This window comes from Larus michahellis, chromosome 2, assembly GCF_964199755.1.
Source record: "Larus michahellis chromosome 2, bLarMic1.1, whole genome shotgun sequence".
Taxonomy (NCBI): Eukaryota; Metazoa; Chordata; class Aves; order Charadriiformes; family Laridae; genus Larus; species Larus michahellis.
The window spans coordinates 142,265,580-142,289,546 of record NC_133897.1 but is presented as its reverse complement, the minus strand read 5'-3'; the positions used below and the strand labels follow the sequence as shown (position 1 = coordinate 142,289,546).

General features: G+C 38.6%; 1 protein-coding gene across 1 annotated transcript in view; it reads right to left on the bottom strand.

Moving 5' to 3' along the window:
* The window catches only part of SLC26A7 (solute carrier family 26 member 7), a 71,396-nt gene that overhangs the window by 13,393 nt on the left and 34,036 nt on the right, over nucleotides 1-23,967 (bottom strand). Inside the window, exons 5-12 of the mRNA XM_074573643.1 lie at nucleotides 21,036-21,188; nucleotides 19,562-19,644; nucleotides 16,679-16,826; nucleotides 14,430-14,543; nucleotides 11,309-11,386; nucleotides 9,734-9,829; nucleotides 2,624-2,730; nucleotides 336-402 (exon numbers count right to left, since the gene is read on the bottom strand). Of these exons, the coding sequence (XP_074429744.1) occupies nucleotides 336-402; nucleotides 2,624-2,730; nucleotides 9,734-9,829; nucleotides 11,309-11,386; nucleotides 14,430-14,543; nucleotides 16,679-16,826; nucleotides 19,562-19,644; nucleotides 21,036-21,188 (846 nt within the window). The remainder of the gene's footprint in view (nucleotides 1-335; nucleotides 403-2,623; nucleotides 2,731-9,733; nucleotides 9,830-11,308; nucleotides 11,387-14,429; nucleotides 14,544-16,678; nucleotides 16,827-19,561; nucleotides 19,645-21,035; nucleotides 21,189-23,967) is intronic.

Below are 23,967 nucleotides of genomic sequence, written 5' to 3'. Positions count from 1 at the left end.
TTGCCCTTGTTGCCAGGAGATTTCCTTGGACTTAGGTAATAGGAAACTTTTACAAACAGCAACTCCTAATTTAAAAGTAACAAATAAAGAAAGATAGATAGATCTAAGAGGACTTGCCTAACTTTGCAGACCAGCAGCACAACCAGGAAAATATTCCAATTTCTGATGGCCAGACTAGTTTTGAATTTACTACATCATGCTGGCTTTAGGTTTCAAGTGGTCATTTCATAACAATGTTCCCTTGACTCACTGATTGCAATCTGGTAACCAACTAGAGAAAATAAACAAATCTGAACTAGCGGAACACACACACAAAAAAAGATAATTTAACTTACGCAATTATCTTCTGTTTTGTATTTATATTCCACTTCTTTCACATTTTTCAAACTCAGCGTCTTTGCTCTGTAATCAATACACAGAGAAAATCTGTAAGGCAAATCATCAGCAATCTTGAACAGAAACAGGAAGAGACACACCCCAAAGCTACAGCATAGAAGTTACAATGGTGCAATCAATAAGTATTTTTGTGCATATGAAGCTTTTTTTTTCTTGTGATAATGATCCAGTTAAAAGAGTAAAAAGCACATTTTAAAATTATCGTATATCACTTTGAAAATTTGATATAATTATTTTTTATTCAAATATGAATAATGGAAATTTCTGGCAAATAAAATCTTAATTTAAAATGTCATTACTTTTTTATAGAGGGCCAGACAGCTATTCTCAAGACAAGGTAGGTAATATACAATCGTCAACTTCAAAAGTACAGAGGTTTAATTAATATTTTTTACCTTGCAGGAAAAAAAAAATTGAATAGCTATGGGTCAATGAAAACGAAGGATGTTTTATTTGTCATTAAATTTGATGTATCTCTGTATGATGAAGTAGAATGTTCCACTCTAACTATCAAAGTGGGGAATTTAACTGGAAAAGCCAGTATCTCTACAGGGTCAGTGGAAAGAGAAGGTTTCCTTGAAAAGGCAGCTCAGGGTACAACCTTCTGCTTCAACACATCACCTGCAGGAACGCAGTTAACTGCAGAACATGAAGACTGGGAAACTAGCTATCACCTGAGCTCTGTGCATAAAGCTAGGCAATGGAAATAATCACAGAATACAAACATTTAATAGATGCATCAATGTGCAGGGATTATTTGCAAGTACTGGCCCCGGCTAAATGAGGCTTGCAAAAGTCAGCTGTTCTCCCCTGTTTGCATAAATTGAGCTGTAGCTGCTGCTGGTTGTAATGTGTTCTGATGCATAATGTGCACCATGTCCGATACTCTGGCATCTGAACCAAAACTTCACAATAAATAATCTGCACTGCTTTTCTTGCTTCATTTTTGCTGGCGCTTCTGCCTCTGACTGGATGTCTTACTGCGTGTTCTCTCGCTAACCTCACCTGCACAGTACAGTTGTTAAGGCCATTACCTTGTTCAGTGCCTTTAGATTGCATGGACAACCATGTGCAACCTGACTGAGAGCACAGAAATCACTGGGAAGAGTCTTTCTTACTCTCATTAGTGCAGGTTCAGACTGATGCCTCTTTTAGATCAGACAACAGAAGATGTTACTATTTTGTGTCAGATAGCTCTCCCTTTCTGATGTGGCAGAACCTCAGACATCCAGGCACAGGGTATAAAGAACACGAAAATTTATCTTTTCCTTTACTAGCAGAATTTACCAGAAGTTTAGGTTGCTGAGGAGCAGAAGGTTACCAGAAAGGTACTGACGGATTCAAGCAGAAACCATCTTCCATAATTTGTAATTGCCTTGCAATTTTGAGCTGCTTTTATGCCAGTTCTGCAACTTATTCTATGAGAACAGAGCTATGCCCAAATGGGCAACACCATTAGCTTTAACAAGCATTAAATCAAGCTGCCTATAACGTGCTTAATTTCAGTGGGATTCGATGTTCGTGCAAACAGAACTTGCTTGTAAGCAGCAAGTCATTGGCAGGAGCCGGGAACTACGGATTAACTTTGTAGCACAAAAAGATCTAGAACCTCAACTGCTATTTTCCTTTACCTACGATCCAAAGTAGCAACTGTAACGTACGAAAAAAAGAATATATTAGCTCTAGTTTCTTTGTCCTGGCTTTTTTAATTCATACATCAAATTTATAATGCACTTTTCACTAGATATTGTAATAGTTGTGCAGTTATGTTTCATTAATACATATTAGAAGTGCAAACGGCAACCATCAGCTCCGGTGCAACAGGGTATCTAGGAGTTTATAAAGCACTTAGTAACTAAAGGTTGCCAGATGGACTTTCTCCTTAAGGAGCAAATAAGTATCTAACGGAAAAAAAAAATAATAAAAAATTTGATCTTTCTGTTGATCTTGTGCTAACTTCGTCTAATGAGTCATGGAGATGTGTAATACTAAGAGAAATCACAAAATAAATTAATAGTATGAAATGTTTTGGAGATCCTTAGCCACCAATAAAAGCAAAGGTTTGACTTTTCCTTTTGATTTGTCTTATCTTGTAATCTTCTGCAACTTAAAACCTGAAGTTTCATTGTGAAATATAGCGTACCATATGTCTGCTCTGACAGTGAAGCAATGTGCCGGAAAGAAGACATAACAACGTACTAGACCATTTCCATAAATTATTTCTCACCTGGGAAAGCGGAAAATCACAATTACTATAGTGCAGACAACGCCATACAACAGTCCCACGTTAGCAGCAAAGCATATTGTAAACACGTAGGTACTAATCCATATGCTCTTTAAGGAGGGAAACAGAAAGAGGTGATTAGTTTTAATTTTTGTAACAATGTACATTCTACAAATCAGAAACAGAGATTTTAAAAATTAAGGCAGTTTCTCAGAGGTGAACTTTCAAATCTTTGAACTGGCAAATATCGAAGACTGATTTAATGATTAAAATAATGTCTGCCCATGGGAGAACAGATATGACACAGCACTACTCATCCCAATGCTCACAGAGGTTCTTTTCAGAGTTTCTTAAAATAGCATATGTAGTTGTGCTAACAGCACAATTCGGAATGAACTCAGTGGTTTTCTAAAACCTATATTTTATGTTTCACATTGCAAGTTTTTGTCACCTTCTTCATTGCACACATTTAAAATCTTCCTTTCCTTTTACACAATGAAGTACCCTAAAGGTCACAGACAGAGAGCTCTTCTCCCACTAATTGTATAAGTGGGAATTAAAATATGCAAGGAGGTTAATTAAAAGTGGCATTTATCAGAGTACAGCTGACTAAACCAACTCTCTAACAAATAAAAATTATTGGGAAATGAATTTCTTCACAGGGAAATGGTGAGACTTCAGATTACTTCCACATCTTTCAATATTTGATTAATAAAATTTTTCTAAAATTTAAATAAAATTTTCTAAACAGAAATGTTCACATATATTTCCATACTGCAATGATGTGTTTGGCTGAGAGATATCCAGATTTTACAATTAAAAGGAGAAAAGTACAAATGACTGAGATTTCTTATATCAACCTAATGTCAGCACATATTTCTTTCCTCAAGAGAGCCTTAAGCAAAGATGTCGCTTAATCTTTACATAAAGAGTGTTAAAGAAGAATGGAAAGTATTTTCACTCCTCTGGATATATTGATCTCCACAGGTGCCTGTTTCAACAATTATAGTGCTTCTTGTTAATGTTTGCAGAGGAACAGATCGCATTACAATGGCACAATCAGTGTTAAAATTGTCCTTTCTAATGCTTTCACTTAGCTCAGGAAAGCCAGAGACAATAGAATACTTTCAGCCTAACCACAGGAATTTTGCTCAAGCAGATTTCAGAACTGTTATTTTATGAATTATAAAATGTAAGTCATACCATACTAATTTGTGCTTCACAGAGGATGGATACAGGACTCTACTGAGAAACCTTTTCCTCCCTCATCTTCAAAATTAATTTAAACTACTGCAAAAGGTTCTGCAGTCTCTTCAACAGCTTGGCTGTTGAGTAAAGAGGTACTTCATTCTTTGACACAGTACTCAACCTCCAGTTATATTTTATGACATCCTATAAAAATTGTGCAATACATACTTGCAAAGAGTACCTTTAAGAGCAACAAACATTGAGTTCTGATTAATCAGGGAGAAAGTAATTCTAAGATTAACAAATACAATATATATTTATGAAGACGTTCGCTGGACATGAAAGTGTTAACAGAAGTAATACAAACCTGAAATTCAGGTGGGATCAAGAATTAGCCCATCCTGATAAAGCTGAACCCTTGACAAAGCCTGAGATCAGGAATCCACTTCAGCTGCAGACCTCAGCCTCATCTAACTAAATCCCTGCTGCAAGACCTGCAAAATTTTTCTGTCTTGGAAGAAAACAGAAAGCACGAAAACCCAATACGAAGTCTACATAGGAAGAATCAAAGCCAAAAATGTTTAAGTACTGATGAGTACTAAGCAGCTTAGTATCTCACATCTTAACCGTAACCAGAGACTGCCATTGTTGTAGAGGATGAGCCAAAACAACCATATTCTCATCTGTCAATCACCCTTTCAGTGCTTTGTGTTGGCCTGGAGTCAATATTTTTTTAGGTAGAGTAGCATCGAACTTGTAGAAAGAAGTAATGTTGATCTGATAGACATTTTTTTAATTCATGGGTTGTCACAAGGTTCAACAAAGAAGTCATAGAAATATCAAAGTTTTCTTTGGCAACTTACTTCAAGATGGTTATTGTGTGTTCTACGATTCTGTGATTCCAGGACAGATAGAATTTAACCATTCTTCAAATCTTAGCAATTATGTATTATAGGCACATATTATTCTCAAAAATTAAAACAAAATCCAACTTCTAAATATGCTTGTATTGTATTAATTTAAAAAAATCTAAAGAGGGAGAAAAGAAACAAGTAGGAGATACGGATTTATGTTGAATTCCGCATATATCAGAAAGTATTAGAAGCATTGAGAGGTGCTATCACTGTATATATATATGCTGCCTCTGAAACTTTGTGGACAGTGTGTTTCCACGTAGAACTTTTCATTTCATAAGGCCTACCCATCTACCACTGAGGGGAGTGAGAAATGGGAACTTGATGGGGGAAAAAAAAGTGCGTATAAATAGGTGAAGTGGGAGAATACTCTTTGCACCAATGGCTAAACAATGCAATGCTAGAGATTCTGTGATACTAAATGTTTCTGTACCGCTTTGAAACCAGAGTATAAGCTTCCCTTTTTGTTGCAAACTGAGGAGATGATCAGCTATAGCCTGTATGGGCAGGGTTCATTTCACTTGACATCAGCTGTCCACTGCACAGGTGTCTACAGCTGGATGAGCTGTCTAGATTCCCACCATGATCAACAGAGACCTGGTTATGGGATTTAGGGGAATTTAGGATGCATTTCACTTGACTCCTATTTGATTATGCTGCTGCCTACTACAGGAAGACAAGAATCGTACCCTAACATGACTTGACTGACCAGCTCTGTGCTGCCTATAACACGAGGCTGTGACGACTTGTTGAGATACAGAGGTCTTTGCTGCAGTTGTCAGCACACAGCCAGAAGAATCCTACTAAACTCCTGATCATTCAGGGGGTGCCTTGGAAGAGAAGATGCTGGAGGCCAGGAGGAGGCTCTTGCTCCATGGAGGCTGCTCCCCATGCCCATGCTCCCACGTCCTTCTGCAGACAAATGACTGATGCATGCACATGTCCTCAGGGCACCCTTCATCAGAACTTACAATTCATGTGCTGAAGTGAAGACCACCACAGCCATAAAACAAGAACCGCTTAATAGTAAAGTGGTATGGTAGTTCTTTAACATAATTTTTCACAAGCATTCCATACACAATGATTGAAAAGGTATTTGTTCACACAGACTGCCCCGGAGACAGATGGACTGATATAAATATTATTCTTAAAAAAGAATTTATATAGCAATCATGTTTTCAATGGATTAAGCATTTGCAAATTCCTTCCCACCCCACTGAGACTAACTACAGCAAAACTAATTTTACTTAGGGTAGCATATTCACTAATACGAGAAGGAGAGAAAATCTCCCTAGGATGTCACAAACTGGAAGCATTCATGTAAAATTGTTATCATAGAAGAGACGGCTTCCTAGTCTTTGGAAAACTGTTTATATAACAAAGCCCTCAGCTTTGAATCAGGGCCCCTATGTGACAAATATCTGACCAAATCTAAAAGTTCATCTCCCTCTTGAGGATATGTCAAAAAGTCCTAAAAACATGTGAAATTGCACCAGTGAGGTCCAAAATTCCATGGAAGACCCTCCCTGGGTTCCTTACTCCAGTCTATTTTGACAAAATAGATTGACAGGATGGTGGGCCCCTGTCTTAGAACCTCCAACCAGCAAGATCTTGGAGGACATTTGCCAAAAGTGAGACCCTCCTTGTTGGATCTACTTTAATTGCTGAATTGGTAGCATTCCTTCATCCTTATATATTAGTATACGTGCATACACATACAAGTCAAACATCCATAACTACCTCTCCCATCATGACATCATGCAGGGAATGCCTAATTTTTACCATAAATTGTTGCCATTCTTTCTGCTCTACTCGTCAGGCATACAGTGCAACTCTGCCTCAGCTATAGTGGTTTCCTGGCAAAGTCATTTGTACAATTTTAACATTTTTTTCTCTTTAAATGCCATAGTATTTCTCTGTTAAATACCCCAAACCCCTGTTATATAATTAACTCATGCAAATAATCCTTATTCTATTGTCATTTTTCATTTAGAGGGTCACCTTTTGAAATCTTTTTCCCCATCTATTGTCACTTTCAAGTACAACTGTTAACAGCAAAAAGAACATGTTTTTTCAGCAGTCCATTACCAGGCAGTAGTCTTTGCCTAGTACAGATGGTTGCAGCTCATCTGTAATGCTCAGCCTTAAAAACAAGAGTTAACAAGAACTTTACTGGCCTTTTTGTTGATACTAGGAAAGTGTGCTGTCAAGCTGGAGAATAAAAAAGGGAAGTTAGTCAAGAAGTAGGCCTGGATAAGAAATTAGCCTCGCAGGAGGGATAGGAAATCCTGTTGATCTAAGGACCTGAAAAGTGAGATACACTTACAGAAGAATTCCAGACCAACTTCCTGGCATTTCCCTCGAAATAGGCAAAAATTCAAGATGAATCATTCTTGGGTTAACGTACAAAACACACAAAACACAGGAATCATTATCTTGTAAACAGCCAAAAGATGAGGACAGCAGAGGAAGGACAAATACTGCTATGCATAGAGTTATGTATTTAACATATACAGTGGAATAGGGCAATTATTGAGCTGAAATTATTGAAGTCATCCAAGAAGGCGTAGGGACTGACAGAAGTCAGTCAGAAGTTCGTGAGAGCTGTGAATGGCAGGTAAGGGCAATGGGGTTCTAGCTGGAAAGGAATTGAACGTGATTTGAGAGGTGGGATGTAAAAACAGGACATCCCTCAGGGTTGATAAAAAACAAGTTGAAAGGAAACTGAAGCAAAAAAAATGTAATAATATTCAGCTGATAATATTTAGCATTAGCTACTTAGGTCTGTCAGCCTATCTGCTCCTGTGAACTCAGCTGCTCCTAAACATTAAATCTGCAAGAAAAAGCAATCCATGGCTGAAAGGAGAGATTTCATAGACTCACAGAATACCGAGTTGGACGGGACCCATAAACTAGGCAAAGTTCAACTCCTGAGCCGTACCTTTCAATCTGTACCTTTTACATTTAACGGGATTATATTTTATAAAGAACCAATCAACAAATAAATATTACTTATCCTTTTTGTGTTCAATAAGAAGCTTAAAGAAGTGCAAAAGAACAAGGTAACAAAAGCCATGATATTCTGTTTCCACGCACTCTCATTTGCCAGACCTATGAGCATAACAAACCTGACTTCTGTGTTACATGACACACGCCCTTCAAAGAATGAGTTCCAGAAAGGACAGCTGCTAATTATTTCCAAATGTTTTGTTAGAGTTTCTATCTTCAAGAAACTTTGGATAACCTGGTTAATGGAACTGATTCATTTCCAATGTGCTGTCAATTGCTGGGGTGAATCTTTTCCAGCCAAAATCAACACCAGTGTAGTTACTCAAATCACTGGGCTTGGTGGGGCTCCTCAGACCAGGCGGCAATGCAAGATCAATGTTTATAGCCTTGCTTTAGATTATGCTATTTAAAGCAAGATGATTTACCCTGTCAGGCTAAGGACTTATAGTGCAACTATTTGAAGATAAATCACTGTTTAAGTATGTTCAGTCAAAAAGATAAATCCAGCAAACTCTCCCCCTCTATAACCTCTCTTAGAAATAATGACAGATGTCAGAGATGTAATAGCTAACTACTCACCCATCCTTTTCTGCCAGAACCACAAAAGGAAAAATCAATCAGCCTAGTCTATCTATGAAGACACATCAAGTTTAGTGAGATTCCAGAATGTCCAATTGGAAAACTTAACTACTTATTATCTCAATGCACTGATAGAGAAGCTATATCTCTCTCTCATAGCTACCAATTTTCTTAAGTCCACTGTCCCCAAAATAATTCTGGATCCACATCATTCACCATTTGGGTCTCTGGCAATATGGGTTAAGCTGAAGAACAAATACAGCACAAGTGGTAGAAAATATTTTCATATTTTTTCTGCTTGAGGAACATAAGATTTCATGAAAGATTGAGGTTTTCTTCTGGATGATACAAAAAAAACCAAACCCAAACCCCAAACACTACTCTAGTATTCTGTGATGAAATGTGAAAAATCTCACATAGCCAAACTTGATGTTGTTTACTCAGCTCTGCTTTCCATACGAATATTCTATTAAAAAATATATATATTTATTCAGTTTAGACCATTACTGCTGTAGAATACTAAGTCACTGGTGAGTTCAAGAAAGTCCAGTATTACCTCCAGTAATCAATATCTTCCATCACGAGGAGGAGGATACGGCCAAAATACCTTTCTGAATATTTGTTAACTGAAACTGCATAAACAGAAGTTGCAAAAGCTTTATGGGATGTCAGTATGTATTTATGTAAGTGGTTAGAGGTTTTGGTTCCACTAAGTGGCCAATACATTTAAAAACTCCCTTAGAAGAGAAATCTAGGAGTCTTCCTAAACATGGATCATCTTTAATATTTGCTGGGAATTCTGTGCAAATGTATGTCAGACTATTCAGACTTCGTATTAAACTAGATTTTCGTACTATGTCTCCTTCCATCTATCTGCTTTTTCTGATGTATTCATCCGCTCGTACTGCAGAATCTTTCATTATGATCAAACAATATATATTCTGTTTGCAAAATCTGAAAGTGCTGTAGCAGTTTACCTGCAGCACCCTCGGACATGTATGTTTCTGCATCTCTAGTGTTTCCAGTTCTGTTTGTCCTGTATGGTCATTCCACATCCCCAGAGGACAAAGGTACCAGGATCTCTTCAATAATACTACAGTAGCAAAAGTATGCTGACCAGCTAGGGAAGGCATACAGAATCAGCCATGCAGCTGCTCAGATTAACCTGATCTGTCTGTATACACATATTTAGAATTAAGTTAGGTTTAATTCTTTATCATTTGCTAAAATTCCTTTTTTTTTAATACAATTGACATTACAAATGCTGTTATTCAGGGACCAAAAATAAACTGATAGTACACAAAAACCCTAATAATAATGGCTTGCACTTTTATTTTCCAGGGCCACAGAACTATTTGAGTTTATTTAGCAGGTATTTGTTAAAGGGTCTCAGGAAAACCTCCTTAGATTCTGTTTCACTTACCCAGTCTATTTTATCCATATTCCAATATTTTTTTAAGTCACAGAACTGCATTAGCATCCCCTTCAAGCCTACAATGATAATGCTTGCTAGCACACACTGTGAAGAAATAAAAAGCAAAAATCATTTACAGAACTGATAGTTAAAACAAATGCTCTTTCTTCAATTTAGCAGTCAGTATGATAATTAAATTATCAAAAACCTGAAGTTAGTGTTTCAAAAAATGGAATAAGCACCGGTGTCCTTGTGGCACAAATGTAACAGTGTCAAACCCAATTTTTCTTTTCTGAAGGCAGTTTATAGGCCACTTGCTTGTGAGAAAATGACAGAAACTTCAGGATGTCCCAAGACTCTCCATACATCACCAGGCCAATGACGTTCTTCCATAGTCTGGGGGACTGAGAAGCAAATCAGCACTCAACCTCTACATAGTGAGTGAAGAATTTTAATTCCCCTTCTTTATTACCTAGAGAAGGCTTCCAGAGCAAAAAAATTACTAACTTTGAGGCAAACAAAATAATTTATTTTTCTCCAAATCGGAAAGGGGGATGGAGGGATGGAGAAATCATCTGGAGCCATAAAGGAGGGAGTACAAAGCAATGGACTTGCAGTACGTGGGTGGGGAGGGCTGAAAAAGCATAGTAGAAAAGAAATAACATATCAAGAAAGCAACATATGAAAAGGGCTGTTTTTAAAAATCTAGCAGAAAAAAGCCTAGAGGAAAACAGTCAAAATTTACATATAACCTATACAAAAAAATGCAGGGAGGACAGCAGTATAGTAAGAAAAAAGACATATTGTGCATCCCCCTTCAAGAGTCCTTACTCTGCATGGTTAAAATAAGTTATAAAAGGATCTGTGTTTGAAAAGTGAGAACCTTCATGTGACACTGTAAACAATAGCATGAAGTAAATTTAAAATACAGTTGAGCTAAAATTTCATATACAAAGATGGCAGAATTATGGTTAATTTGGGAGCTGTACTTTGCATCTTTGGCATGCCTCTGGCAAAAATTAACTATTAATTTGTAATACCAAAAGATAGAAATAGCTTATGTGAAAACACACCAGGTTGCTTTACAGAGTCTTAGTGTAGAAGATGTATTCCATGACAGAGATATAAGAATGTCTCATAATCTTTCTGTAATTAAGCTTAGATCAATATCCATAATCATTTGTGTCAAATTTATTTGAAAAGCAAAGTCATACGTCATACACATAAATGGAGAAAAATCGTGGATCTTCATTAATTTCTGCCACTCTTTGCCAATTTACAAGTCCACAGCAATCTGGATGTATGTTTTTCATAAACTACATGCCAAAAGTAAGTAAAAGAGAAATGCTTTATTATATACTTACATGATAGTCTATATGCGCAACTATATATGTGTAAAGTCTACATGAGTTATGTTACCACCTCTGTATTTTATGATTTTGAGACTTGCTCTGCCCTCACTATTCTTTCTCCCACTGAAATTAAATAGAGCTGTTTTAGAGGTAGTGCTGTCTTTCCCTGAAAGAAATTAAGTTGTTAGAAAACATTTGACATAATCTTTAAAAAAGAAGGTAAGTACTGTACCATAGGCAGCCAGTACAGCATAGGTCCAATTGCATAGATCACCACAAGAATTAACACACAAGAGACAAGGCAAGCCACCTAAAACAAATAAAGAAGAAAAGCAGATCATTCAGTCTAACAACAACAACAACAACAAAAAGTGTGAAAAGGACTAATTATTAAATATTGTAGACAAAGTCAAGAATGGGCTGTTGAAGATCCTCCCTATTAATGTATCTGTGGATTGCAGATGCATATAATTTCCGTTTTAATCTCTGAAATTTGTTGGCTTGTTTCCTTCAGCCAACTACAGTGAAAACATAGTAAGACATCTCTGTATCTGCTCTTGACCCTGTTGTCAGCACACAGACAGAGACCACAGCAGCACTTACACGCTCGGTTATTAAGCGCAGCGTGCGTGTGCAGTATCTCACCCCAGAAGTTTCACAGCACCCACTGTCATTCTGTAATATATTTAGGGCCCTGCACCCTATGTTGCACCAAATCACAGAACTGCCATAGCCCTGAGCAAAACTTACATATGGAAAATTCTGGGTTTTTTGCACAAGAGAAGATTTTTAACTTCTTTTACTGGGATCATTGCTAAATCACTATTGTGTCAGAAACCACCAATGATTTCATGTTAATATCAGTGGAATTTACTTTAGAAACTGTAGGAACAATTTTAAAATATATGTTAAAAATTATAATGAATACAGTTGACATGGATCCACACAAATATACAGTCCAAGAATTATATGTTTCTTCACAGTATTATATGGTATTAATCTGATGGAAAACTACAGTAAAATTGCAGTGTCCTACTCCACTCTGACTGCTCACAAAGTAGAGTACTTCTGGTCTCATTAAGATACAGCCCAGATTCACAGAAGGTTTTTGACGATAAGTAGACAGATGCTCACTTTATTTTTGTATTGATAATATGTTTCTTTACTGAAATAATTAGGTTTCATTTTAAGAGACAAGTTGTTAAAAACAAAACCAGACAAGTTGTTAAAACACTAGAAAATTAAAGCCATGGTGTACTTAAAAATACCGTCAAGAAGGATAGACAGAGTGTTTACAGAAAAAGGGACACAAAATCTGCTGGTAAAGTCACAAGGAACTTTTCCCTCTTCCCGCCTTCCTAAAAAGCAAAAAAAAAAAAAGGTTGATTCTATTTGAAGGACACTTCTAGCCCACGATACAGTCCCTCGCTTCTGTTTTCTCCCAGGAAAAGGTATCACTGAAGAATAAAAGACATCCCAGAATCCCAGGTAGAGACGTTGGAGAAAAAAAGGGCTGCTCTGAGTCCCTGAAAGGCTCTTCACATTTCTTTCATGACGTACATCACATTAAACTGACTTCTCTCCACGTAGTCAAAGCAACCCCTCACTCTTCTTTTTGCCTATGACCTGACCAACACTTATCAGTGATGTTCTTCTCATCTCTTCATTCTGCCTATACAGCCCCAAAAATAGAGGCTTGGGCAGACATGCTGCTTTTCGAAAAGAAGGCAGGAGAGAGATTTTTATGCTTACTAAAGTATTTTCATAGTGCCAATGCATGGCCACACTCTAACTTTTGGATGCAGGTTCTGCTATACTGTGAAACTGGTGGATAAAACCAAGCAGACACTTGTTATTTTTACCATGTACTTCCTACCTTGACATCAAACTAAGTTGGTTTCTGTTTCCATTTCTTATATCAAATAAACTTCTATCGGGGCCTTTGCCTACATGTACCAGAGCCACAGTGCTCAAATACCCTATATGCTTTCAGGTTAAACTAAAACTTCCTTGGAAAAGGCACGATGGAGTACAACTGCAAATTTTACAGACAATATGTGAACAGGTAACAGCAGAGGATGTCTGTGAGGATGTGGGCACATGGTATGACATTGAATCCAACCCAAAGATGTGAAATAGCTAATAGCAAAGAGGTAGCTAAACTATTTGCATATAAATTCTTTCAAAGATTATTATTGGATAAATTATTCATATGATTAATCGAGTTCAGAGTACCGTCTAGGCTAATTAGCAAGTAATTAATACCCAGAGTTTTGAAATAAAGCCCTGTATCGTTTCTAAGTATTGTGGTATCTGCATGAGAAATAATTGCAGGACATGGTGAAGAAGAAACAGCACCTACAGACTGTTGGTTAGCCTCATCAGTTGTACCTCGTTACCCTTCCCTTTGTAATTAATGACCTTTACACGGGCAAGAACAGCTATAAAAAGACAACAGCAACAAACTCCGAAGGACATAGCATTTATATGGCAGGATGCCACCAAGGGACCCTTGCATTTCAGAGGAAGGAGGGAGAGACAGCACTTAGGGGGCTGCCCCAGGGGTGTCCTGGCTGCAGTGGCCCATGTGGTGCCACCGCACCCAAAGGTCAGAGATGAGCAGTTTGCCACTTCTCTTGTTCATGGGCATGGTTAGGACAGGTGACAGCCTTACAGGGTCACAACTACCATTTTCATCAATTGCAGTTCCCTCTTTTCTGAGCTACTGCAATAAGAGCTTGTGCGTTTAATTTCCAACAGTAGGAAATAGCCCAAGAAGTCCTCAAAAACCAGACTGTCATCTCTATGGGCTCAATGTATACTGAGGAACTGGACAAGTACATCACGTCACAAGGCAGAAGCTAGAGATTACGTGGTTTTTTTTTTAACAAACCTGCTCTTAAGGTTACTTTCACTTTATTTTGCAAATAAGGTAGAAGCACTAAATTAAATCTGTTTTTTTTCCTAAAACTTTAGCTTAACCTAAATCCATTAAACACCATCAGAGGGCACTTTTGTTACAGTGCTGGCAAATTCACATAAAACTGAAATGACTTGTGTGTGGTTTCCTGCAGCCTGAAAACACAACTCCTAACCTCCTTACCGCCATAGACTTCGGAGTCTATACTGAATTAATCAGGTAAAAATGAATAAGTGGAACCATTATCTTTTCTAGTAAGACAGTTGCTGATCAGCTGCAATTCCATGAAGATTGTTAAAAATGACAGGGCAGAGTCATTTTCCAGGACAGAGGAAAAGGGAGAATAGGGAAATACAATGGATAAATCAGTACAAGTTCCAGCGAGCAGTATCAGAGCCTTAATTCTCCTACATATTTCACTCCAACCCATCACCTGTGTTTTGGCGCCCGTACTGTATAAAAGTGCCGTCCGTCCCATCGCTGCAGCACTTGGTATGCAAAAGAAAAATGAAGGAATCACGTTGCTGAGACCATGAGCCAAAAATTCCTGCAAAGTCATTAAATAGAATATGTTTTTTTCCCATTGTTTTGTCATTTCAATGCTTCTTGCCAACAAAGGAGTAAATATTATGCATGTAAATATTAGCAATGACAAAGGAGGGCCATATTTCTGAGGGGAAAAAATCACATATGCACATGATAAAACATCTCCCAACATAATATATCTTCTCACAATTCAGAGTTAATTTGAATGACAGAGCTGCTGAACCAGGTTCATCAAAAGCAGGAGGCGCTTTTTGTTCACAGAATAAATGGTATTGCTAAGTTCTGAGGACGAAATTCATCCAAAATATTTACGTCTTGATCCACATCTGCTTTTTAACAGGCCAGATTCTCAAGTAGTGGAATCTGGACAGTGTCCAGGTTGTTTCTGGCTTATGATTCTATTGGAAAAAGGCAGCCACTGATTTTTATTCTTTTAGAGCACGCCTTAGTGAAAGTGAAGTATGGTAGCAATACTATCTGCATGCTGTCTTTCATTACAAATATATCTGGTGTTTAGTCACAGTCAAAATGCAGACATGTCTGAAAAAAAGATTTATAGAAGAAGAAGCGGGGAAGCCACCTTGTATCTGCAGCCTGAGCTGCACAGTTCTAAGAAAGCACCCCAAGCCAAGCCCAACTTGGCTACCCAGCATCGGTCTTCTTCCCCAGACTATAAGGAGCCCATTCATCTCCTGAGGGCAATGTGTAAGAAAAGACCTCAATACTGCTAGAAGTGCTCAGGATACGAATGGTATTGCATCCAGCCAGGACAACACCTGACCATAAGTTTGTCTTCACAGCACAGGACAGAACCATCTCAAAGCTCCCCAGACAGCCTTGCACACCCACATGCCACCATGCAGAGCCCTATGCCTGGACCCTGAATTCAATAAAACTACACCACCCTGCTGCCGTTGTAGCTTTTGTTCTCATGGAGGTTTTGCTCTTTTTCTCCATGATTTGATGCACATATGCACATAGTTTCCAACAACTCAGTAATTAAGCTGTGGAAGCTACAAGTTTTCCAGAGGTGCAGAAAGACGTGCAGGTTGCTGCGCTCTGTTTAGTGCTCTTGAGACAGAACAGTATATTGCCCTGAAGCCCGACTTTTATTAAGCTCAAAGCATTTTTCCGCTGCCCCCTGCAAGACAGGGCTCTCAAGCATCAACAGAAATTCATGGCACAATATATTCATTCCGAAAAAATTTTGAGAGACCTGAGTAGACACAAACATTCCCACCATATTTTCCAATGAAACAGAGAGGCAAAAGACATGCACTGATGTAGCAAGACTGACCCGTCTAGAAAGGGTTTTCAAACAGACCTCCAGCTGCAAAACCAACCGTTCCTCATTCAACCTTAAGTCATTTATCCCAGACCACTTAGAAGAAAGGTTGAGGCAGCATTTTCATCACACTATTGCCAGTTATCTACAATGGAGTGTTTCTTCCCACAGTGCTTGAATATTTCCAATATTCAAGTCTCCGCATATTTCCAGTTGGCTTGGAGTTACCCCCCCGCCATGACCAGCAACAGGGTAGCTGAGACAGAAAACATCCTGCTCATATTTAAGCTTGCCCACTGTAAAGTGGAACTCTGCACAGAAAGATCCCATGGCTGCAAGTTTGGCAGCACTGTCTGAAACCACTCTTCTTTTATACAAATAAACCTTTATTTCAGATGAGACTTCTACTTTGAATAAGCTTCATTTCATAATACCAGGTATATCCTGGGGCTATAAGTACCTGGTTTATTTTTAAAACTGCTTTGTTTCTTTAATCAGTGGCTGATTTAACATCTTATCTGGTCTTTAAGAGCTCAGCTGGCAGAGGAGAAGTTGTCTTGTGTTAAAATAACTGAAAAAAAACGTTAACGCCGAAATGGGCTGCTGGCTGCACCAAATGCGGTATTATGAGATTATCCTGGAGAATGCATTTCCCCAAAAGGAGCAGCTCAACCAGCTAGGGTGTTCTGCAGAGCTGATTTGGACTAGATTTGTGATTTACTGTGACTACTGGAGGGCCTCAGGATGTCATATGGAGCTCACCCTTTCCTACTGGCCACTCATCTCTAATACGTTTCCAGAATAGTGAAGCAATTTCAAGGCTTACTGACAATAAGCAGAAAGAGCTTTACCTGATTATCATCCACAGTGTATTTAAACTTTTGAGCAGAGGCTTTGGCAAGAGCTAGTGATGCTACATAACCAACCAGTGCAACTCCAAAAGCTTCAGTGACTACTTCAGGCAGGACGTTCATGGGTGGTGGTTTTGGTGATGGTAACCTATAAAAAATAAAGACAGTCCTTTTTGCAAAGCCTGGAATATAACCTCAATGCACCTGCAATTCATGAAAATACAAGAGAAACAATCTTTGCATGCACACCTAATTTTTTTAATACTTGTAAGGTGACATTTTTCAATATTTTAGATTAATGAGATCTGTGGGGAACTGCAGGAGAGAATTTATACAGGAAGAGGAAACAGTTTCAGATGGAGTATTCCATTTGTAAACTTAAATTTGCGAAATTATGAAGGGATCCTTATGAATTAGCTCCCCCACCAACAGACAAAATCAACAACCATTCCCTAATTTTGTAATGCACAATAAAATAAACTCTACTGTATATTTTTTTCTTTTATATAGTTGGCTTTCCTGTGAAGTTTAAACCTTTTGAACAATTTGGTCTCTAAATTGGAAAAGCTTGGATTTGATGGATGGACCAGTCGGTGGATAAGGAACTGGCTAGATGGCTGCACTCAAAGGGTTGCAGTCAAAGGCTCAATGTCCACATGGAAGCCGGTGACGAGTGGCGTTCCTCAGGGGTCATTACTGGGACCAGTGCTGTTTAACATCTTTGTCAGTGACATGGACAGTGGCGTAGAGTGCACCCTCAGCAAGTTTGTTGATGACACCAAGCTGTGTGTCACGGTCAACATGCTGGAGGGAAGGGATGCCATCCAGAGGGACCTTGACAGGCTTGAGAGGTGGGCCTGTACAAACCTCATGAAGTTCAACCAGGCCAAGTGCAAGGTCCTAAACTTGGGTCATGGCAATCCCAGGCACAAATACAGGTTGGATGGAGGATGGCTTGAGAGCAGCCCTGAGTAGAAGGACTTGGGGGTACTGGTGGACAAGAAGCTCAACATGAGGAGGCAATGAGTACTTGCAGCCCAGAAAGCCAACCGCATCCTGGGCTGCATCAAAAGAAGCGTGGCCAGCAGGTCAAGGGAGGTGATTCTGCCCCTCTACTCCGCGCTGGTGAGACCCCACACAGAGTACTGCGTCCAGCTCTGGAGTCCCCAACATAAGAAAGACATGGACCTGTTGGAACAGGTCCAGAGGAGGGACACAAAGATAATCAGAGGGCTGGAGCACCTCTACTATGAGAGAGTTGGGGTTGTTCAGCCTGGAGAAGAGAAGGCTCCGAGGAGACCTTATAGCGGCCTTCCAGTACCTAAAGGGGGCCTACAGGAAGGATGGGGAGGGACTCTTTATCAGGGAGTGTAGTGATAGGACACAGGGTAATGGCCTCAAATTGAAAGAGGCGAGATTTAGATTGGATATCAGGAAAAAATTCTTTACTGTAAGGGTGGTGAGGCACTGGAACAGGTTGCCCAGGGAAGCTGTCAATGCCCCATCCCTGGAGGTGGAGATGTCCAAGGCCAGGCTGGATGAGGCTTTGAGCAGCCTGGTCTAGCAGGAGGTGTCCCTGCCCATGGCAGGGGGGTTGGAACTAGAAGATCTTTGAGGTCCCTTCCAACCCGAACCATTCTGTGGTTCTGTGATTCTGTGTAATTTTGTATTCTTGTAGGTTTTGGACAGTATGGACATTTATTCCATCTGATGGAGACCTTCTAATGAGGACTGCTATAAAACACCTCAGTTAAGAACCAAATCACCCCAGATTGTTTCTGTACTCCACAAAAAGGCTTCAGTCTCTCCAGAGCACACATCTCACCACCTGAGAGCCAAACTGCACTCTGAAGGTTTCTAATGCTCTCCACTGACGAGTCAGTTGGTTAGATATTTCAGGTAAGTGCCTAAAAATACACAGGAAAGATCCAGGCTTCTGCTTGTGTTTTTCAACACTGCAGAATCTTCTCCCATGAGGCTGGACAGAAAATGAGCTGCTGATTAAAGCTGCACCAATACAGTTTAGCTGTTCATAACACATATTGGGAGGGCAAACTTGCCGCTGTTTAATCTCAGATACTTAACATGTAATAGCATGCCCTAAATACTTAAAACCAATTTTCTTTCTCGGTCACTTCTCTTATTTTATTTCTATCAGTTCAAGCTGCCACACATGCTGCACTCATGCTGTCCTGGACTTGTACTTTGTGAAATTTAAGGAAACCCTGCAATTTCTGGAAGGGAAACACAACAGCTGTGCTATTCCTTACCAGCCCTTGGAGTTTGAACGTTCTCTCTGACATCTGATCTAATTTCTCTTTCCAGATAATTATACTGAATATATTTTTTCCTTCTCTTCAAGGTCATGGAGAAAAACGCATCACTATCTGCAGTCAGAATGCTCTTTTCTAGATTAAGCATATCTTTTCCTCAGAACCCCATTTCCTAAAATTACTATCTAAGTGAGCGGAGAAGAATGAAGTGTAATAGTCTACAAGCTTTATCTCATTGCAAGTCCTTTCTGCTACAATAACCCAAGGCAACCCTCAAAAAGCAGGTTGCAATAGTCTTGTAGAGAGTGCTCTATCTTCCTGTCATACACCCATCAGTCATCATTAGGTACTTAGTGCCTACTTTTTATTCCATAAAGTAATGAAAAAGCTATGAAAATGTACAAGAAAGTCTGCATTTTTACGATGATATCTATACAGATATACCTTGTTAACACGGAGTTGAATTGTGAAAGAGTATTTGAGGAGGCTGGAAATGAACATAATAGATTTTTTGCCATTTGTTATTTCAGAAAACTACTTTGACCTCTTCAGAGACTGTTTTCAGAAGTAAACATATGTAAAAGTCAGAAGCTAACGAAAAACACATTACCCTTCAGGAATATGTCCCACAACTTCTAGCCCATAGATGTATTCCATATCAGCATAGTAGCAGGCAACGGATGTAGCAATTATCTATTGATCCAACACAGAAAGAGATGTTATGTTTATATTGCTTTCAGCTTCTCACATGGTCCCCATTATTGCCATACCCAAGAACATGACAGTGTTCATGCATTTATCCTTAGATCAATCCAGTAAGACAGGGATTAAGTAAGACAAGGACAGAATAAAAATTATTATGAAAATTTTTGCAAATGTGGAAGAGAGTCAAAAGAAACTAAGATCTGGACACAATAATGAATTTAGAAAAGATGGCTGAAGAAGGACTATATTAATGAAAGGGATCAGTACAAGTCTCTGTAAAGCCTCAGGAATCTTGCCAATCAGTGTCCAAACTGCCTTTATGCAACGCATGCTCCAGACCACTGCCATTCACGTGAGCTGCTTAAAATAATTCATAATTTAGGTGCTCCTGAGTGGTCTGATTCAGCTGATGTTCTCTGGGTACATCTAATCCAGATTGGCAATGTCGACTTCAGCACATAATACAGCAGAAGGTGTGGCTGCCTCTTATATTTGCTTTCCTGCAGGTATAAGTATTGCTGAGGGAGTGGAAAATCCGTCCCTGAGGAGTTTCACACTCACTTCCTGCACTTTTTATGAGATGAAAACACAAATCCCAATAGAACAGGCCAGGTTCCAGTCTGTGATCCTCAGTTTGCTGGTAGATTTTATCCAGTATTGTTTAAAAGGCAACACAGAAACAGATCTTCACATTACCTTCTTTTCCAGCATTTTGCCCAAGAAAAATTATTCTTTTGTAAACAACTTTTTCCAGCAAAACAAGAGTAATTGTGATGATCCACTCTGGCAAGCACCTGCCCTTAATTTTTTTAAATTTTCTTTTAGCAGTCTAGAGAAAAATAGAAATCTTCTGTCCTGGCGATGATTATTTCACTATAGCTGAATCTTTAAAGTAGGGATTTACAATGCAATAGCTAATTTCAATTTTGCGTAAGCCATGTGAGAGGAAAACTGCAAGTAAAATTACAGAAAGCAATAGCCTAGGTATTTAACTTCATTGCAGATAACAAGCAACATCTCAGCCACAACTACCCAGCACAAGACTTGCCTGGAGTTACAGCGTGCCCGATACTTTTCATTTTTTATTTCAAAATTCTTACACTTTAGCATTCTAGGTTTCATGTTCTTGTGATTATGTAAAAAGTAGTAAACACATGAAAAATATTACACAAATTGGGAACGTATGTAACTTCTTTCTTAATTATTTAGCCAAACTATTTCCTGTTCTTATATTTAACACACAGCCATGAAAATTAGCTATCCATTTAATAAGTGGCAGGTGTGGCTGTGGGTAACTACAGACAACACGGTGAACTTCAGCAGATTAGTTTAACAAAGCTTTGTAAAGCAAAAAGTCTGATGTTTGATTTTGTACTTACCAAAACTAGGTCGATGGGAAGAACAACTTTAATGTTTCTCTTAAATTTCTCATTCAGTTCTTTAACAAGAACCAGCACCACAATGCTCAGCAAGGAGAGAAGTAAAGCCTCCAACTGAACTGATCTGATATTCTCAAATATGTAGGCATAAATCTACAATGAATGGCAAATAATAATCACAGATCAAAAAAATGTATCATTTTGTGTCACATGATACGGCATATTCTACACAACTTTCAGACATCTCAAATAATCTGAGAGCTGAATCAATACTGCAGGAACTGAGTCATCTGACAAACTGGCCTACACTTAAGATTTTGATAGGAAGAAAATCACCAATTTATTATTGCTAAAATACTATGGAATTTTGAAAACTCAAAAACGAAGTGAATATTTGTATATATGAATTTACAACTTCCTATTGGTAGAAACAAGCAAGAAAATTACAGTAAATGTGAAGTGTAGCTTTTTCTTATTCAGTCTCATTAAATTCAGTAAGATAAATGAGTGTTGCACAAAAAAGTTGAGAGAAGCCTACACGCACAAAGATTAATTTTCAGCTTCCATAGCTCATAGCATCCAACAACCCCAATAGTAAAAGTTACTTCTGAGGAAAAATTTTAAAAGACAGAAAGGAGAGGGAAAGAGAAGGAGAGAGAGGAAGAATGAAAAGGGAAAGAAAAATGCAGTAGTGGGAGGATGGAAAGAGAGCAACAGGAATCTTCCAAGAAGATCGTCTTCTTCAGGACATCCTCTCCAGTGCACAAGGGGATCCACTCAAATGCTTTTCCAGAGTAACTATAGCTTCAGCAGGGCGCACTCAATGTCCCTGTTGGTTGCTCTTGCCCATTACACAAACAGTGCTCCATGGAGTACACTTGGGTCAGGTCCAGATGCTGCACACACTGATTAGCTGTCAAGCTTTATGTACGTATGCTATTGGCTAGTTAAATAACTAATATTATCTACTCAGCCCTGTTTCTTTCCCTAGCATTCCCTCATTCTCTACAACTACCTGAAAGGAGGTTGTAGAGAGGTGAGGTCTGGTCTCTTCTCCCAAGTAACAAGCGATAGAACAAGAGGAAATGGCCTCAAGTTGAGCCAGGGGAGGTTTAGATTGGATATTAGGAAAACTTTTTACGCTGAAAGGATTATTAAGCATCGTAACAGGCTGCCCAGGGGAGCTGCTGGGGCACGATTCCTGGAGGTATTTAAAAGACAGGTAGACATAGTGCTTAGAGATATGGTTTAGTGATGGTTTTTGTCAGTCTTAGGTTGATGGTTGGACTCAATGATCTGAAAGATCCCTTCCAACCTAGGCAATTCTATGATTCTATAAAATTATAAGTTAAAAGCTGCAAAGCAAGAAGTAAAAAGAGAATAGGGGAAGAAGGGGTGATTCACACACCAGTGGCAAGTGCTTTCCAAGGGAAACTCTCCTTGGCAAGGTGCAGGAATTGCAGGTGCATGGGGCACACAGGACCACAAGGCTCAAAGTCCTGCCACAGCAGGCTCTGGGATGTTGGGGAACAGCTACTTCGCTGCAAGTGAGAGGCAGACTGCAGCGCTAGGAGAGAAAGATGAGGCTGGAGCAGAGCTATGGAGCTGCAAATGGGAGGCCCTCATCTTTTCAAAGATTAAGATGTCATGCAAAATGCTGTAAAACATGGTTAGAACGATATAGTTGGATCCACAATGAATAAAGCATCGTGGAAGGATATATAGTGCTGAATATAAGGAACATGTGGAATAGAAATATGGAATAGGAATAGAATGACCAACGGTGATGGGTAACGGGGGTCTGTGATGAAGAATACAATGCTGCAAGTAACAGATTCAGAATAACGCAGTTGTCTTTACACCAGCACAGATGACACAGTTATCAGTGAACTGTAATTTCAGTTCTACTCTGAATTTGAGTGTCCGGAAAATGAGGCAAAAATCAGTATCAGAACAGATTAACAGAAAGTAGTGAAAAAATTCACAAGTCTACTGGCATGGTTAGAAGGGCTGAAGAAAGTCAGAGGGAACATCTGTCCCAATAAACAAAGAAATAATCGATCCCTATCACAAGTTGTTTTCAGGCCTCACGAATAAAAGCAACAGTCTATTGCCTGGAGGAACAAAGAGGCTTGAAAATGGATGTAATACACATGCTTACTAAAGCTGTAGGGGAAAAAACAAGTCACTTGAATTCTGCACTTCTATTCTGGGAATTACTGTGTAGCCTGAAATATAAACCATATAGAGAACAGAAGTTAAAATCTAGGATGTAGATTTAGACTGCATCACAAGTAACTTCTTTTTAAACCACAACGCTAAGGATAATAAAATAATATTAAAAAAAAAAAGGTGTTTTCTCTGACAGCAACTAAGACGACCACTAAAATAAATGAAAAGTGACACTTGTAGTTTTATCAAAATAAAGATTAATAATTTTCTGCCCCAGAGAACCTATTCTCAAATACACGTATAATGCTAATAAGGTTTGACAGTTTGGAGCTTAAGTACATATATTTATATTGGATAGGAAAAAATACTAGAAAAATTATTTTAGAAAGAATCCCGTTCTAGCAGAAAGGTGGTCAATATGTTGATATAATTTTTTCCAGTATTCTGATTCTGTCACTCCTTGAAGAGATGATGCTTATTTTGAAGAATTAATAAATTACTGATAATTTCCAGTTTTTTCCTCTCTCACTCTTTCTAAGAATATTTTCATAATCTGTATGGGGAAAAAAAAAAAAGTTCTAAAAATGGTTGCAGAAAAAAAAGACAAAATTTCACATAAATTCCTCATAAAGAGGAAAATTTAGTCCAGTCCTTTGAAATTTATCCCTTGGACTTTTGGTTAAGGATATACAGTATAACCCAGCACAAACATTTCTCAGAACCCAGGAAAACATTTTTAAATCAACTTGTTAAATAATAT